General features: G+C 42.3%; 1 protein-coding gene across 1 annotated transcript in view; it reads left to right on the top strand.

Annotated features, from left to right (window-relative positions):
* The window catches only part of foxn3 (forkhead box N3), a 134,413-nt gene that overhangs the window by 56,550 nt on the left and 61,197 nt on the right, over positions 1-16,666 (top strand). The window contains exon 3 of the mRNA XM_072689036.1: positions 12,182-12,318. Coding sequence (XP_072545137.1) covers positions 12,182-12,318 — 137 coding nt within the window. The remainder of the gene's footprint in view (positions 1-12,181; positions 12,319-16,666) is intronic.

Here is a 16,666-nt window from a genome sequence, read left to right as displayed (position 1 = left end):
GCCAGATTAGGAAGTAAAACACTTTTCGAGGAATAAACAACCTTATGAGTTTGCTACCATTGAGAATTGGTCTTACTGTGTCCCATTAAATTCAGCTACAACAGCAGAAAGCAATGAAGAATGAAGAAGAATGACATTTGTGTGATATTAGCCTGCAATGGCAGTTAACAGCTAGATTTTTTAGGCCCTTAGTCATTATGAGGAGCATTTTTGTCTGTGCCAGTCAGGGCATGTGAGTACAAATTGCCAACTGTCAATAAATTAAGGTGAACTAAGGTAAAATAAGGTGAACTCACAAAAGCAGTACCACAAAACGTCCCAACCGGAAAAAAAAACAGGAAGGACTGAAGGGGTCCGTCTACTGCAAAAGCTTGGGCCTATTGGTCCAAGAGCTGGAGCAGGATAGGTGTGTAGCGTAAGTTTTCATGGCACTGTGATCCACCGTCGTGATCCACATAAGTCCAGGGTAAGATTATACTAAGCTTGATGTCGGCTGGATAAGCTGGAAATCCTGCTTTGTGAGACAGGTCCCAGGTTAGTTGTTCATCATATGTTGCCCTAGTAAAGTGATCCATCATGATGGGAAATCCACAGTCATCTGAAATGTACTTCAAAAAGTGTAAAAAGTGTGTGCATGCATCTGTATATGTCCATATATTTACATATACACTCACTGAGGACACTATACTAACGCTGGGTAGGGCATCCCTTTGCTCCCAGATACAGCCTCAATAATTCATGACATGGATTCCAAAAGATATTGAAACATTCCTTTGAGATTCTGGTCCATGTTGACATGATTGCATCACGCAATTCCTGCAGATTTTCAGGCGCACTTTTATGCGGCGAATCTCCTGCTGTACCACGTCCCAAAGGTGCTCTACTAGATTCAGCTCTGGTGACTGGGAGGGCCGCTGAAGAACACCAAACTCATTGATATGTTCATGAAACCAGTTTGAGACAACTTTGGCTTTGTGACATTGTGGATCTTCATGCTGGAAGTAAATGTTAGAAGATGAGTGAAATTTGGTTGTAAGGGGATGGACACACAGCAGGTCAGCAACAATACTCAAATAGTCTTTAGTGTTTTCAAGCAATGATTGATTGGTACTGACCAGTCCAGAGTATGCCAAGAAAACATTGCCCACACCATCACACCATCTCCACCAGCCTGGACTGTTCAATCAAGGCAGGTTGGGTCGGACTACCCTACTATCTGAGTTAGGGTGAGCCTGTACCAGCATCAGGTTCAAACTTCTTTTCTTATTTGGTATTGTCAATTAACCCACCCGTACGGAGCTCACCCCAGCCCTAGCAATGCTCCAGACACTAGGAGAGTAAGGACTTAACACATGTCTCCTCAGATACATGCAAAACCAGCCACCACCTCTTTTCATACTGCTCAGGCAGCCAACACGCAGTCAGAGGAAAGCGCCAGGTTCCCAGCTTCACAGTTACCTTTGCCGGCCATTTGTGCTCTCTTTGACTCTGGCTGCTGATGGCAAAGTGGCATGACTTGGGATTCGAGCTTGTGACCTCTGGGCCATAGTGATAGCGCATCAGACGCTGCCTTGTTTTTCTTTTAAGATGGAGCTTGTACCACATTACCTCAGCAGGGGTACCAGAGCTAGTGTTGCCCTCTCATTAGATTAACCTTTTAGAGACACTGCAACCAGCACTAGACCTTCTAACCAAAGATCTACACAATCTAATGAGAAGGCCATGCGGGTCACATTGCATCCAGTGACCCTGCACTTACTGTGATCTGTCCAGTAATGTGAAGGCAAAACAAGGTCGTGTACTTTCGGACCGGGGCGTTAATCCGTTAAGCAGTCTGTGAAGTTTTTAGGCTGCTGAACGATGTGAAAGTTAAGTCTGATAAAGTCGACTCAATAACGTGATTCCGGAGTGGGTTCTCGTGGCTGTTGGCCGTATGCTGAGCTCGTGGGGGAGGCCATATTGCTTGCGTATAATCTCAGCATGCGGCGAGTGTGTCAGAATAAACATGGTGCGCTCACGCCAAGAGAGACCATGGAGGCCCGTGAGTGTGTGATTTAGAGGGACTGTTTCTCAGCGGGACTCGATCTGGCTGCCCTGTGCTATGGGCGCATACACATGCTCATACACACACACGCACACACACACATGCACTTACTGACTCAGACTCATGGTCCTGGGCATCCTTCCGGCACAGGCAGCGCTGAGGGAGCCGGCCTTGTCTCCGTTTATCATGTCATCGCTTACATTTGTGTCCCTGCCGTCCTCAGGATGGCTGCAGCCTCTGGAAGGGAATCCTCTTTAATTAGGATTACACACCGAAGGTAATTAACAAATCATAATTTTTCTCTGTGCTCTTTTCTTCTCGTCCTGGTGCTTCGGTTCCAGTTCAGTTCAGTTTATTATTTGCCATTTGTAAATGCACTACTGTGCAAAAGTCTGGAATCACTCGCCATATTAGTCATTCATGCTGTTTTGTGTCCAATAAAATACAAATGATTCATATTTTAATACTATAAACTACACATTGGAAAAAAGCAAACTATATGTCCAAATGTTTGTGGACACCCCTTCTAATGAATGCATTTTTGCAGATGTTCGAATGTTCATAAAAACACACAGCTTGTCTAGACCCTGTAGAGAAGCACTTCTAGTAGAATAGGAATCTCTAGAGCAGATAAACATGAACCTATTGGCACCATGCCTCCTAATGCCAGGCGTGGGCTAGAGGGGTATAAAGCCCCTCCCAGCATTGAGCTGTGGAGCAGCGAAAGAACTGTATTCTCTGGAATGATAGTTGGTGCTGTATCCCATTCTTCTGATTGGTATGAGGTGTTGGGGTGGTGATCGTCATCCAAAATCCTGCCCTCACTAAAGCTCTTGTCTATGAGTGCAATCCTCACAGCAATGCTCCTCCAAAATTTAGAAGAAAGCATTCTTCCCTAGACAGTAGATACAGTTACTTCAGCAAAAGCAGGATCAACTCTTTTTGGACAATACATGTCCCATTACTTTTGTCCATATAGTGTATGTTAATACAACAAGTAGAGCATCTTACAAGTAAGCCATCATGCTCAGACCACACTCGGAATATCCCACAAGGCAAAACACACAGCCAGTTACATCACGTCACACAGTGGGAGTGTGGGCTGTTTCAGTGTGTCCTCTGATTTTCTGCTGATATTGCCCAAATATTGATGCCCAATTGATCAATGTACAGGTTTTTAATCCAAGTAATGTTTAATTTCTATATATCATTCATCACAAAGTAGTCACTGAATTTAATGAGCAAAAAATATATTTAAAAAATTAAAATAAAAAGAAATTTATTTAAAAATTAAAATTAGAATTTTCATACATATACAGCATCTCTCTATGTGTGTGGCTGCAATTGTATTCCAGGCATTTCATCAAACAAAGTTGAGTTACCTGAATTTGCAGGTAACTTGAAGGTAACTGGAGGTAATTTGAAGTCCCAACAGCAATGTGAAAGAATAGTGGAGAGCCTGCCAAGACATGAGAGCTGTGATTGGTGGTCAAGCGGTGGTGGTTATTTCACCATATTGATTAATGAATGCTCTCAAAGTACAGATATTAGCACTGTGTTGTTTAAATTTGAGTAATAATTCTTTGCATTATAATTATTATAATGATTTCTTTGCATTATTTGAGCAGTTGTCATTTCTGCAAATAAACACTTTAAATAGTAATATTTTTACTTGGAATTTGGGGGAAATGTTGTGTATGGTTTATGAAATACAAGGCAAAAGTTAATTTCCCTAAACACACTGTCTGTAAATAGTAAAGCCAGAGAAACTGATCATGTAGGATGGCCTCTTCATTTTTCCCCGGAGCTGTATATATATATATATATATATATATATATATATATATATATATATATATATATATATAATGACATAAAGGATTTGCTGTACGGTTTGAATGAATGCAGCAGAAATCCCATCCCCAATCGACTATTACTGCGGTGAGAGGGAGATGGTTGAACCCTTTGACCTTGGTAATCCACTGAGTGCTTTTGAAGGTGAGTAGGGTCATGGGTCCCAGGCTGCATTTCTGCACATCCCTGCAAAACATTATTCAGAATAAAAGCCCTCTTTTACGTTCCCCTTCCGAAACCAAATCTCAGAAACAATTACAAGGGTACCCTCTGCCAACCCTGCTCGATAACTCCCTGCCTTGTTAATCGCATTGTGCGCGGTATTAGGCCGGTGAGAATAGAGGTCACCGTGTCTGTGCGTAGAGCTCGGGTATGTTTGCGTGTGATTTGATTTCAGCCACAAAACATAATGAAAGAGATGAGGGTGATGAGTTAGCCAGTTAGCCATTAGCAGCTGATGACTAGAGGGCTTTGGAGACTGGAGCAATGGGTGTTATTTCAGACACCTTGATTTATCCGCGTGGTGCTGGGGTGGGTCAGTGCGTTCTTATAGATTGCTTTTCCAAGAAAGCTGTAATGGACTTAATTTAGGAAATCAGCGCTCTGTCCAATTGATATGATGGATTGCTGATCGTCGAGGGCGGCAGACAAACGCAGAGCAATCTAGGCTGAACGGCTTCCTTTGTTAGGCTAATTGTAGAATAAAGAAAATAAAAGAGTGTAATTACGGAATTGAAATGTAGGAATATCGACCAGCTTTCTCTAATGAGAGCCCCAAAATCCAAGTTTTGGGCACGTAGATCTTCACAATTGCTTCTTTCACAGAGTTTCCAGGGGATCGCGGGGATGGGTTTGGTAGGGAGGGGGGCTTCAGGGGGTGGTGGGGGGTGCTCATAATGCCAGGCCTTTCATTTTGCATAGGAGCTGATAGGATTAACTGTATTGGTTATGATGGAGTGTAGCGTCTTCAGAGGCCCACGGTTCTTAGCGAGAATGAACCATTCCTCTGCCAAGACTATCAAACAGCCTTTATACACTCCACCATTGCCAGTTGCCTAGGAGACCAGTGTAATCCAAGTCTTCCTCCCTCTCTCTTTCTCTCTCTCCCCCCCTCTTTCTTTTTCTCCTTCTCCCTCGCCTCGGCTCTCCCCTCTCTCTCCTCTCTCTTTTTTTTCCTCTCTGATTGGATACTCTATTGACTCGTGCCATTGAGCCGGCCTTCAGACCGACACAGCAGCTGTCAGGAGATGGAAATAAATCAGAGGGAAAGTGCTCTAAAACCTATTGATTTTCCCTGATTACGGAACATTTGGAAATTTAGACCAGCGCAACCACTTCTGCGGGAGGCAAATATGAATAATCCGATGCCTCACATGCTGGTAATATTATACACTCCAGGGACGGCTGTGTCCTTGCTGGAAATTTTACGACTTGGGTGCACGTGCGAGCGTGGAAACACACACCCATTTTGCGTCAGAGCAAAGGTCTTTTTTTTAGTGCTAAGTAATAGAGTAATAGATATTTCATATGTGGCTTATGAATTGAAAGCAACCAGGGTCTAACTCGCCCTCCCTAATGATCTCCACAGAAACCTTGAAGACTTCACCACCTTCCCAAGTTGCAAGTTTCCTCCAGGCCCTTGTGGCTCTCAATTTATGATCCTTTGGTAATTAGAATTGATTGTCTTTGTTTAATCCTGACAATTTTTACCCAAAGACAAAAGACTGAGGATGCATGTGCCAATACACCAGCCTTCAGCACTGTGTGAGGAGCTTTGTCTTTTTCTCCTGAGGAAAAACACCTCTGCAGATTAGCCCTGGTTTTACTTGTAGAGCTGTCTGCTGGATCGGGATTGGGGCTGATTCAGGCATGTTTTATTGGATTGGGTTTCGGCTATATCGAGCCCGATATACAGCCCATCCTTTGTTTCTTTTTTGAGCTCTATTAATGCTACTAAATCACTTTCAGGGGTTCTCTAGTCAAGGCACCACTTGGGCAACTCAAGGAACCATCTAAATGCAGCATAAAAGGTTCTTTGCCTGGTTAAATAGATCGAGAATTCACGTACGAGGAAAACCTGTGGTAGATGGTTCTTTGTAGAAGACAAGGCTATGTTTAGCATCGACAAAGGTTCCAGTATTGTTGCGACTCAAAGACCCCATTTTCAGTGCTGTATTGAACCCTTCTTGCTCAGAGTGTGGAGGTGACGTAGACAGACATCATACACAACCTGCCTCAGTGTGGATCTGTTTCAAAGTGGAAAATGAAAACCTGTAATATCTGTTATCCCGGCATTTCGACGGCATCTGAACTAGACACCTTTCATCGAAACGTGTGCGTAAAACCTGAGTGCCCAGCTTTTACACTTCAGGTCTATTTTCTGCTGTTTACTGTGATTCACATGCCCTGAAAACCATGTGAAAAATACACTCCCTCCGTGTTTTAACTGGTTAAAAACAGAAAACTCGCAGAAATCACAGATTTGTTTTTCCTACAAAAAGTGCTAGAGAAATATGAATCATAGCTTATTATTAACAACTTTATTAAATGCTTTTATTAATGACTTTTGGGTGGTCTTTATCACTGTGCATATATAAAAAATAAAGTGATTTCACTGCAGCATTTTGCAACTGGTAGTTGACAGTCAATCAAAATGGCTCATAATCAATAATAAACTCATTATAAAATAGTAATTTTAAGAAACGCAGGCAAAAAAAAACAAAAACTCTGGCCTTAAATGTCACATCGGCACATTCTTTAAAAAACACAGCAAAAACTATTGTAGTATTAATATGAAGCTTCATAACTGGTACTTGCATGAAAACTTGCATTATAACTGGTAGAGAGTGATCAATCAAAATGGTCCATAACCAAAATAAACATATTAGGAAATAGTCTAGTCATTTATTATAATATTTATTTATTTGTTTATTAATGTATTATTCTGTTTTTTTATTTAATTTCCTCCCCAGTTTAGTTCAGCCAATTAACTCACCCACTTGCTAGAACTCCCCCTATCACATGCAATGCTCCAGACACTAGGAGATTGAGTACAAGCACATAACTCCTCCGATACATGTGAAGCCACCGACCTCTTTTTAAACTGCCCACAATGGGAGTGTTGAACGGAGAGAGGGCCATCTACCAACCCAGAGAGAGCATGATGACAATCGTGCTCTCTCAGGTTCAGGTTGCTGATGGCGAAGCAGCCAAACCCCTCGGGATTCAAACTTGTGATCCTCGGGTCATAGGATCAGTGTCTTAGTCTGCTGAGCTTCTCAGAGCTGTAGTCTAGTGGTTTAAAAATGCAGACCTGTAGTATTACTAACAAGACATATTTTACCTAAACTTTGTGCCTGTATTATGAATGGAAAGCAAAAACTGGATCAGTATCAGCCATTGCGTAACATTAGACTCCAATCAGATCCGATCTGAGTACTAAATAAACTGGATCAGCATACTGCAGTTTGTCTGTATATCATGTCTTAGGAGTGAATTTCATGGCGTGTCCTTGCTTTAAGCCCAGATATGGATTAAAACTTGCTGATGGAAAGTTGACAACCTAATTTTGCAGACAGTGTCAGTTTGATCTAAAAATACAGGCCTTTACTGCTTCTGAAGGAAATGTGATTCTTTGCTAAAAAGGTCTGTCCGTCCTGGAAAGATGTGATATTAGCATATGGTATATATTTGTATGTTAATATTAAGTACGAGTTTTTCGCATAGAGTATGAAAAACATGAGCAGCAATGAAAGGGCAAAAACATGACAACACAAAGGGCGAACATAACAGACCTGGGACTGGGAGGAGTTGGGAGCTGAGCGGGCAATAGAGCAGAGCTCAATAACTAGACAAGGAGAGCTGGGGAACCAGCAACTAGACAAAACGGCAAGGCGACCAAACCTAAAAGCCAAAGCTAACCTTAACACACCTGTAGTAGTACAGGGAACCTCTCGGGCAACCTCAAGGTACCAAACGATACAATTCTTGGCGTTGAACCATGGAGTTGAGGCTCCTTAAGTACCCCCAGTCCCAGGTGAAACACATGAACCAAACGAACATGAATCGATTCAATGAATCAAACACATGAACACGAACGAGGGCGATATCCTTAATCGGGCCAGTGGGCGGCGCCTCGGAATCGCCCCGGGGATGGGCGCAATACCAAGGGGCTGACACCAACAAGACATATTTTACCTAAACTTTGTAACTGTGTTATGAGTGAAAATAACAAAGACTGGATCAGTGTCAGCCATCGCTTATCATAAGACTTCAATCAGATCTGAGTAGTTAAAAAAAAAAAACTGGGTCGGGACCATGGATCTCTACTCACCTTTGTTCACACATCAGAATGTTTGCATACAGCAGATTGTCTGTATATCATGCTGGTGACCAGTAGAACCAATAGGGCCAATAGAAATACTATTGGTCCATTCATCTTGAAATTTCGACTAATTGTAAAGAGCAAAGTATTTTTTATGTGGGGTGTGTGTGGCCAACGATATTATATAATATTAGTATATTATGGTATATTATATTACACCATATGGGCAAAGTATTGGGACACCTGCTCGTTCATTGTTCTTTCTGGAATCAAGGGTATCAAAACGAGTTGATCCTGCTTTTGTTGGAGTAACTGTCTCTACAGTCCAGGGAAGAAGGCTTTCTACCAGATTCTTCAAATAATGCCACTTAAATTTCAGCAGAACACCCTGTATGCTCCAAGAGCTCATGCAAGGACTTGTGAGTGACAAATGCGTTAGCGAGGTCAGGATGTTGGATGACCACCTCATCTCCAACTCCCCAACTCATCCAATAAGTATTAAGGTGCACGTACGTATTCGTCACTGTACAGTGTGGACTGTACAGCGAAATGTGTCCTCCGCATTTAACCCATCTGGTAGTGAACACACACTCACACACACACACGTGTTAGGGGCAGTGAGTACACACACACACCCAGAGCGGTGGGCAGCCAACTCCAGCGCCCGGGGAGCAGAGAGGGTAAAGGGCCCAACAGTGGCAGCTTGCCGAGCCCGGGAATCGAACCCACAACCCTGTTATCGATATCCCGGCGCTCTAACCGCTGAGCCACCACTGCCCAATAAGTAGAGCACCACCCATCATTCCAGAGAACATAGTTCTTCCACTGCTCCACAGCTCATTGCTATGGGGGCTTTATACCCCTCTAGCCCACGCCTGGCATTAGGAAGCATGGTGCCAATAGGTTGATCTATTATTAGACTCGACAGGCTGTGCGTTTGTGTGCATTTGCACATCTGTGTCAGCAATGGGTGCAGCTTAAGGTAGTCTCAGGTGTTTTCACTATGACTCATCACTACCTTTATGTTTCCTTGGTGTACTTCCAGTGTCTTAGCCAGTGCTACCTCAGTGGTTTATAGATGTTCACAATTGAACCGAGTGATGTGAAAAGCTGAAGTACTGTTTTGCTGTAGGGTTCAGAGAGTCAGCAGTAAGGGTGTACACTAATATTGTCACTGCATCCACAGACACAGAAACATCAATTATCAGCAAAGGCCCACAGTTCTCCAATCGGTGAATCCCTAATCAATAAGGTGTCTTACATTTCTCAAGCTTATTCTCGGGCGGACTTAATTAGAGTGGCACTTTGCTGTTTCCTCGTTGCGCATCAGATCTATCTGCAAAATTAATTTATCCCTCAAGTGCATCCTCTCCCATCTCCTCTTAGAAAATGCTGAGTCTGTCAAACAGGTCTAGGAAGCATACATATGCACGGACATCTGCGCACGGCCTGTTTTGCATGTCTCGTTTATTTATTTATTTGTTTGGTTTTTTTTCATGGTGAGCAAGTTTATTGCTTTTTTCCATTTCATTTTTCACCATCAATCGAAGGCAGCCAGGAGGCCGCGCTGAGGCCGGTGGCAGGGAACTCATTTCTTCCTTTGGTGCTCAGCGGTAAACGGAGCAGAATCTGCCTTATCTCATCGCCAGTGCAAATCATTAGCCTAGCAATTCGGCGTAATGGAGAAATGGCGCTTTGTCATGTCTGATAGGTTATTTCACATCTCGAATACAGAACCATCCTCGCCCCGGTGATGGACGCTCTGTGACACTCTTTTGAGTGACAGTGAAAGTGGCTGCTGTCTCTGACACCAGAGGACAGAATCATGCGGAGGGATACTCACATGGAGCGCTTCAGACGCTAGGGTTTATTAACGCTCCAGGCTGCATAGTTTTGAGCGTGAGCTTTTCAGGGCTGTATGCGTTTTGAGTTTTTCACGGCCAGCTGAAGCAAAAGTTCAGAAGTTTACGCAGACTTTCATTTTGAGCTTCAGTTTCTTCTCCGCAAAGAATGTGAAATTGTGAGAAATATAGGCTGCATATGAATCGTGTGCACTTCAAATTACACATAATTGTGCCTCACAAACATGCTTATCATAGCTGATGATGCAGTGAGGGCCGTAAATGCATCGGTTCAGGCGGTTGAAGAGGAGTAAATTTGAATGCAGGAAGTTGATTACGCTCTATAAGAAAAATGAGCATCATAAATTAGCTTTACTGTTTCAGATGTACTTGCTTGACTGGTTGCCCCCTAATGGCACTCAAACTCTACCAAATCACCCTGAATGAAAAGTGCCTGTTCTGTGTTATTCAGTCTGGAATAACCAGGGTTTTTGGATATTGGGTAGATACGGGCAACTGGATCTGGAAGACCCTTTCTGACCACACCTTCTTTGAACTTCTAGATTAATATAAAACCATGACTAGACAAGTTTTGGTTTTGCTAAAGCACCTTTCAGTGGAATGTTCCATAAAACCCTGTATATAGGTCTATACTTGATTTCTTTACCCTTATAACTGCAGTAGTCATTATTTACATCAGTTTCATACACCCTAAAATAGAACCCTGTGGGACTCCAAGAAACTGTGCTGAGCAAATACGTCATAGTAATTACTGCATTAAGATTAATGACAGAATAATAAACCTGTGCAAAGAATGTGCAAATGTGAAGACAGCTTAATGAACCTCTACAATTAAGGGCTTTCCAAGAACCATCCAAGCCAAGAACCCTTATTTCTAAGAATAATGGCACTTAAACTCCAGCAGATTACCCTGTATGCTGCTCCAAGAGCTCTTGCAAGGGCTTGTTTGCTTCTTATTAACATTCCTGTGTTTTTAAGTCTGGGATAGCAAGAGTTATTGGGGAATTTTGGGGAATATTTGGGAATGTAAATGGGAGTTATTGTTATTTGATTTGAAAATGTGAAAACCTAGAAAGCCTGAAATCACTTTCAACTACGCATTCTTCTAGCCGCTTTTCTTTACACTAGCTTGGAAGTGAGGTGTTGCTGTCGTGGTAAGTGTGTCCTGATTGGTGGATCATCAATCAGCTGTGCCAGATTCACTTGTGTGACTAGTTGGTCCCCAGTGGCTCTCACACTCTAACAAATCACCCTAAGAGCTTTCACAAGAACTCCTGTGTTACTGAGTCTAGAATAACAAAGGTAATTGGATATCTGAATATATAGGAATGTAGGAGTAACTGTCACTGTTATCAGCTCCCAGACGGCCAGTTTCCTAGACTTAGATTAAGCCCAGGTCTAGACTAAAAGGCTTCACCATTGGTGCTGCAATTTAGTCCAAGGTTATAATTCATTCTTGTCTGAAAAAATATTACCTTATTGACAACAAAGGGTTTTTTTAAGCAATGCTATTAAAAAAGCATTTTTATCCTCATTAAAATGTAATTGGCGGTTCTTTAAGGACTTTTTTAATGCTTGAAGAACCTCCACATCAAAATTTCAGGACTATTTTTCCTGCCTCTAACCTTTAACAGGTCCACATATTACATTATGTGGACGTTCGTCATACAGGTTCTTCAAAAAGCTTCTTTTCACACTGCTGAAGAAGGTGTGTGCCATAGAAGACCATGTTTGCTTCCCTAAGAGAACCTTTCAGTGCATTGCTACAAGATGTTTGAGTGCAGAACCTTTATTTGTGTAAGTGTGTGATTGCTCCCTAATGGCACTCCATGTCTAACAAATCCACCTCAACTCTGCCACTCTTGCCGAGTCTGGAAAACACCCCTATGTTACTGAGTCTGGAATAATATTAGGTATTGGATTGAGGGATCTGCTGTTATTTGATCTCAAAAACACAAACCCAGAAAGCTTGACCACTTCTGACCACGCATTCCTGTACTCGCCTCTCTTTAGACTAGCCTCTGGTCGAGATGTTGCTGTAGTAGTATGTCTGCCCTGACTGGCGGTGTTTGTACTTTTCTGTCTTTCTCTCTGCAGAGTATCGGTAAGGGCTCCCTGTGGTGCATAGACCCAGAATACAGACACAATCTCATCCAGGCGCTGAAGAAAACGCCTTATCATCCCTACTCCCAAGTGTTCACCACGCCTCCCACCTCTCCTCAGGCATATCAAAGGTAAGCAAGTGCCTGGCTGACGATATCGATCCTCATACCTCTCCGCCTCTCTCTCTCTCTCTTTCTCTCTCTCTCTCTCCCTCTCTCGTGTGTGCGCTAACAGGCCGTGTTAGCGCCCGTGTCTGCAGGCAGAGAAAGGCTGAGCGGAGCTGTCAGAGAGCCGCCCGGCGCTGGGCTTTCTGAGGTGCTGCTGCTGCTGCCTCGCCGCTTCATTTCATTTAGATCCAGCTAACAGGTCCGCACGCTCCCAGCCACTCGACTGTGCAAGACAGAATAATTGCTTTACTGTAAAACCTAAACTGGCATATCATCCTTAACAAAGGCTATGGAACAAATGGGCAGGCAGTTGGGTGGCTGGAGAGAGGAAATGGAGATAGGTGTTTCTAAAGAGGCTGAATCAAATCAGACAGCTCTAGTTACAGCGCTGGAGGGAGGGAGGGGGAAAGGGCCAAGTGCGGAGGAGGGATGAGGTGTTGCTTAGGCATATAAGGGAAGTAAGAAGCTGCACACATTTTAAAGCAAATTTCAGAGTCTCGCTTCCAGTGCATAGTGTGTACAACGGAGGGATTTGAAGCTTTATTAGCTTTTAGTTTGGGCAGTTCTGACAGGCTACGTGGCTGTAGCCCAAACAGTTCAGAGACACCAGACGGGCCCATTTAAAAAAGGCTGAAGTTACTGCCCTACTGCATGACCAGTAGAAAAGTGCCCTTTACACTGTGTGACCAATAGAAAAGTGGCATTAAAACAGTTTGACCAATAGAAAAGTGGCCTTTACAGTGTGTGACCAATAGAAAAGTGGCATTAAAACTGTTTGACCAATAGAAAAGTGGCCTTTACACTGTGTGAGCAGTAGCAGAGTGCCCTTTACACTATGTGACCAATAGAAAAGTGCTATTTACACTGTGTGACCAATAGAAAGGGCTTTTTATACTGTGTGACCAATAGAAAAGTGCCCTGTACACTTTCTGGTTCATAGAAAAGTGCCCTTTACACTGTTTGACCAATAGAAAAGTGGCATTAAAACTGTTTGACCAATAGAAAAGTGGCCTTTACACTGTGTGGCCAATAGAAAAGTGGCATTAAAACTGTTTGACCAATAGAAAAGCCTTTACACTGTGTGGCCAATAGAAAAGTGCCCTTTCACTGTGTGAGCAGTAGCAGAGTGCCCTCTACACTGTGTGTCCAATAGAAAGTGCCTTTTATACTGTGTGACCAATAGAAAAGTGCCCTGTACACTTTCTGGTTCATAAAAAAGTGCCCTTTACACTGTTTGACCAATAGAAAAAAGTGCCCTTTACACTGTTTGACCAATAGAAAAAAGTGCCCTTTACACTGTGTGAGCAGTAGCAGAGTGCCCTGTACACTTTGTGGCTAATAGAAATGAGCCATTTAAACTGTGTGGCCAATAGGAACATGCTCTTTACACTGTGTGACCAATAGAAAAGTGGCCTTTGCACTGTGTGAGCAGTAGCAGAGGGCCCTTTACACTGTGTGGCCAATAGAAAAGTGTCATTTATACTGTGTGGCCAACAGAAACCTAATTTTTTAATGTGCCCCTAAAACCCCACCTACTGTTGATCTGATTTTAACTGGAAATTGATTTGGCTGCTTTAAGTGTGTTTTGTTGCTGTTTAATGAGAGTTATGTTGGCTTGGCTGACAGCAGAAAAAAAAAGCATCACCCGTTTTTTTCTCTTCTACTCATTTTAATCGATTTTCAAACAATGCAAAATTGTACACAAGTGTTTTGGATAAGGATTGGAGGTCTGGGACGGGAACAGAGAAGAGGTAGTGTTAGGAGGTGGGAGAGGAGTGTGTTTTGCATTTGGATTTGCATTTGTTTTATTCATCCTTCTGAAACGTGAGCTGTTTTCACACTGCTCCAGTTTTCAGTGATCAGCAGTAAGAAAAGAGCCCAGCGTGCCGCTGCCTCGTCAGTGCAAAAATCCCTGCAGCTCGACAAAGCGACGCTCATTGAGGTCACCTACTAAAACGTCAGTGCCTAGGTGAACTGCTGCAGGAATGGAAGTTGCATATTCTGGTTTTTTTTTTTTTTTTTCTTTTTTTTTTTTTTGAGTGGTGTATGATAAAAATATGAAATATGGAACAATTCTTCATTTATAAACAAAAAGAATAATTTTGCCATGGAAAAAAACACTGGTTCTCAAAAAATCCTTACAGTGGAGTCTGCTTTATACTTTTTTGTAAATAATAATAATACTAATAATAATAATAATAATAATAACTTAATATATAAAAACTTATTAATAAACCACTTTTGTAAATAAATAATAAATATATTATTATTATTATTATTATTATTCTTGTTATTAACATTTTAGCACTTTTCATACAGAGAGTGCAGCTCAAGGTGCTTGAGAACAGAAGACAATACAAAACAGTATTAAACAATAAAACTAATAAAAGAATAAAAGAAATATAAAAAATATGAAATTGTATTTAAAAAATAGGGGGAAATTATAATAGTAGTAGTAATAAAAATAAGATGAATAAGAAATGGAAAAACTGATTAAACTAAATAAAATAGACAACAATAGATCTGATTTGATAGCTTTGAATAAGATGTTATACGTAAAACCAAATGTACCTAAAATTAACTAATCATTTCTATGAAAACATCAAAATCTAAATAGAGATGTTTTAGTTGCTTTTAAAGCTTTCACTGGTAGCTATTGTCCAAAGTGGGTAGTGGCAAAAAGCTGTTTCCCCCTGAACTTTTCTGTACTTTTTTTTATAATTTTTTTGGGCAATACTTTATTTTAACACTCATCGGACTCGCAATAACATCTCACAGCATCAGTGATGGAGCAGCATCCATAGTCCATCTGTTTCTCTGTTAGCCTCCATTCACCCTGTTACCAATATATGTCAATATATAAGACATGTGTGGATTATCTTATAGGCAGGTGCCTTTAAAGGCGAGTTTATGAAGATATGATAAAATCCAGAACACACCCTTAGGCACCAGAGTGTATGTAAATACTGTACAGCTTATGAGCCCCATCTAAACTCATTATAACAGGAACCTGCTGTTAAAGTATTGGTAGCATCCACAATACGCTCAGAAAATGTATCATTATGTGGTTTATTGTGATTATAATTGTTGTGGTCATATCACCCACCCCTAACCCAACTCCAGTATCAGGACTGGCTTACAAGCCCTCATTCCAGCTCCTTACAGGGGTTTGTTGTGTGTGTACTTAGCTCTGGGGATGTTTATCTAAAGTGCTCTTATTTTTGTTTATGTTTGTCTATCATGCTAATGTTCTTTGGAGCTGGTTGTTTAGTGTGGATATGTATGAGTGTGTGTGCGGGGACACACAGTGGCTCGGCTTCCTCTCCTGCTCTCAGGCCAGATGGTGGATCTGCATGTAGCAGCGTGTAATAAAGTGTTTATCTGGCCACTGCGGCTCACAGGAAGCAGAATGGAGCTTTTTATAGCATTCCTCGGGTTCACACAAATCAGCTGAGTCATATGCGGCCACTCTCCGCTCTCTTCCTCTTTTTGATCGGCTTTAAATGGACCCCGGCTTCATTTTCTCACCGCTGAAAGATCGCACCACAATAACGGCCGGCCAGAAAAGTTGGGTTTTAGTCGAGGAGCCGGACTTGCAGATTTGTTGGGATTTGGATGCTGGAGCCGTCGAGCCAGCAACACTTACAGTAGAGCAGGATTAGGAGGAGGGTGAACCAAATTTAAAGTGTTGGTTGTTTCATCGCAACGTTAGTGTTTGGAAATGGGACATGAGAGAGACAGAGAGAGAGAGAGAGAGAGAGAGAGAGAGATGGAGTGGAGTGAGGGAAAGGGCAGAGAGGAAGAGAGAGAGAGGGAGAAAAGAGAGAGAAAAAAGGGAAAGGAGAGAGAGAGAGAGAGAATGTGGGAGAGGAGAGGAGAGGAGAGGAGTGAGAATGAAAGAGAGAGAGAGAATGAAGGGGAGAACAGTTAGGAAGACGAGAGAGGCAAGAGAGAGCAATAAGGAGAGGAGAAATGCAGAGAGAGAGAGGGACAGAGAGACAGAGAGACAGAGAGAGACAGTGAGTATGAGGAGAAGACGAAGGAAGGACGAAGGAGTGAGGAAAAGGGCAGAGAGGAAGAGAGAGAGAAGGAGAAAAGAGAGAGAAAAAAGGGAAAGGAGAGAGAGAGTGAGAGAGAGAGAGAGAGAGAGAGAGAGAGAGAGAGAGAGAGAGATGGAGTGGAGTAAGGGAAAGGGCAGAGAGGAAGAAAAAGGGAAAGTAGAAGAGAGAGAGAGAGAGAGAGAATGTGGGAGAGGAGAGGAGTGAGAATGAAAGAGAGAGAGAGAATGAAGGGGAGAAGAGTTAGGAAGACG

This window comes from Salminus brasiliensis, chromosome 10, assembly GCF_030463535.1.
Source record: "Salminus brasiliensis chromosome 10, fSalBra1.hap2, whole genome shotgun sequence".
NCBI classification, from domain to species: Eukaryota; Metazoa; Chordata; class Actinopteri; order Characiformes; family Bryconidae; genus Salminus; species Salminus brasiliensis.
The sequence above is the reverse complement of the archived record's forward strand: the minus strand, read 5'-3'. Positions and strand labels throughout refer to the sequence as shown.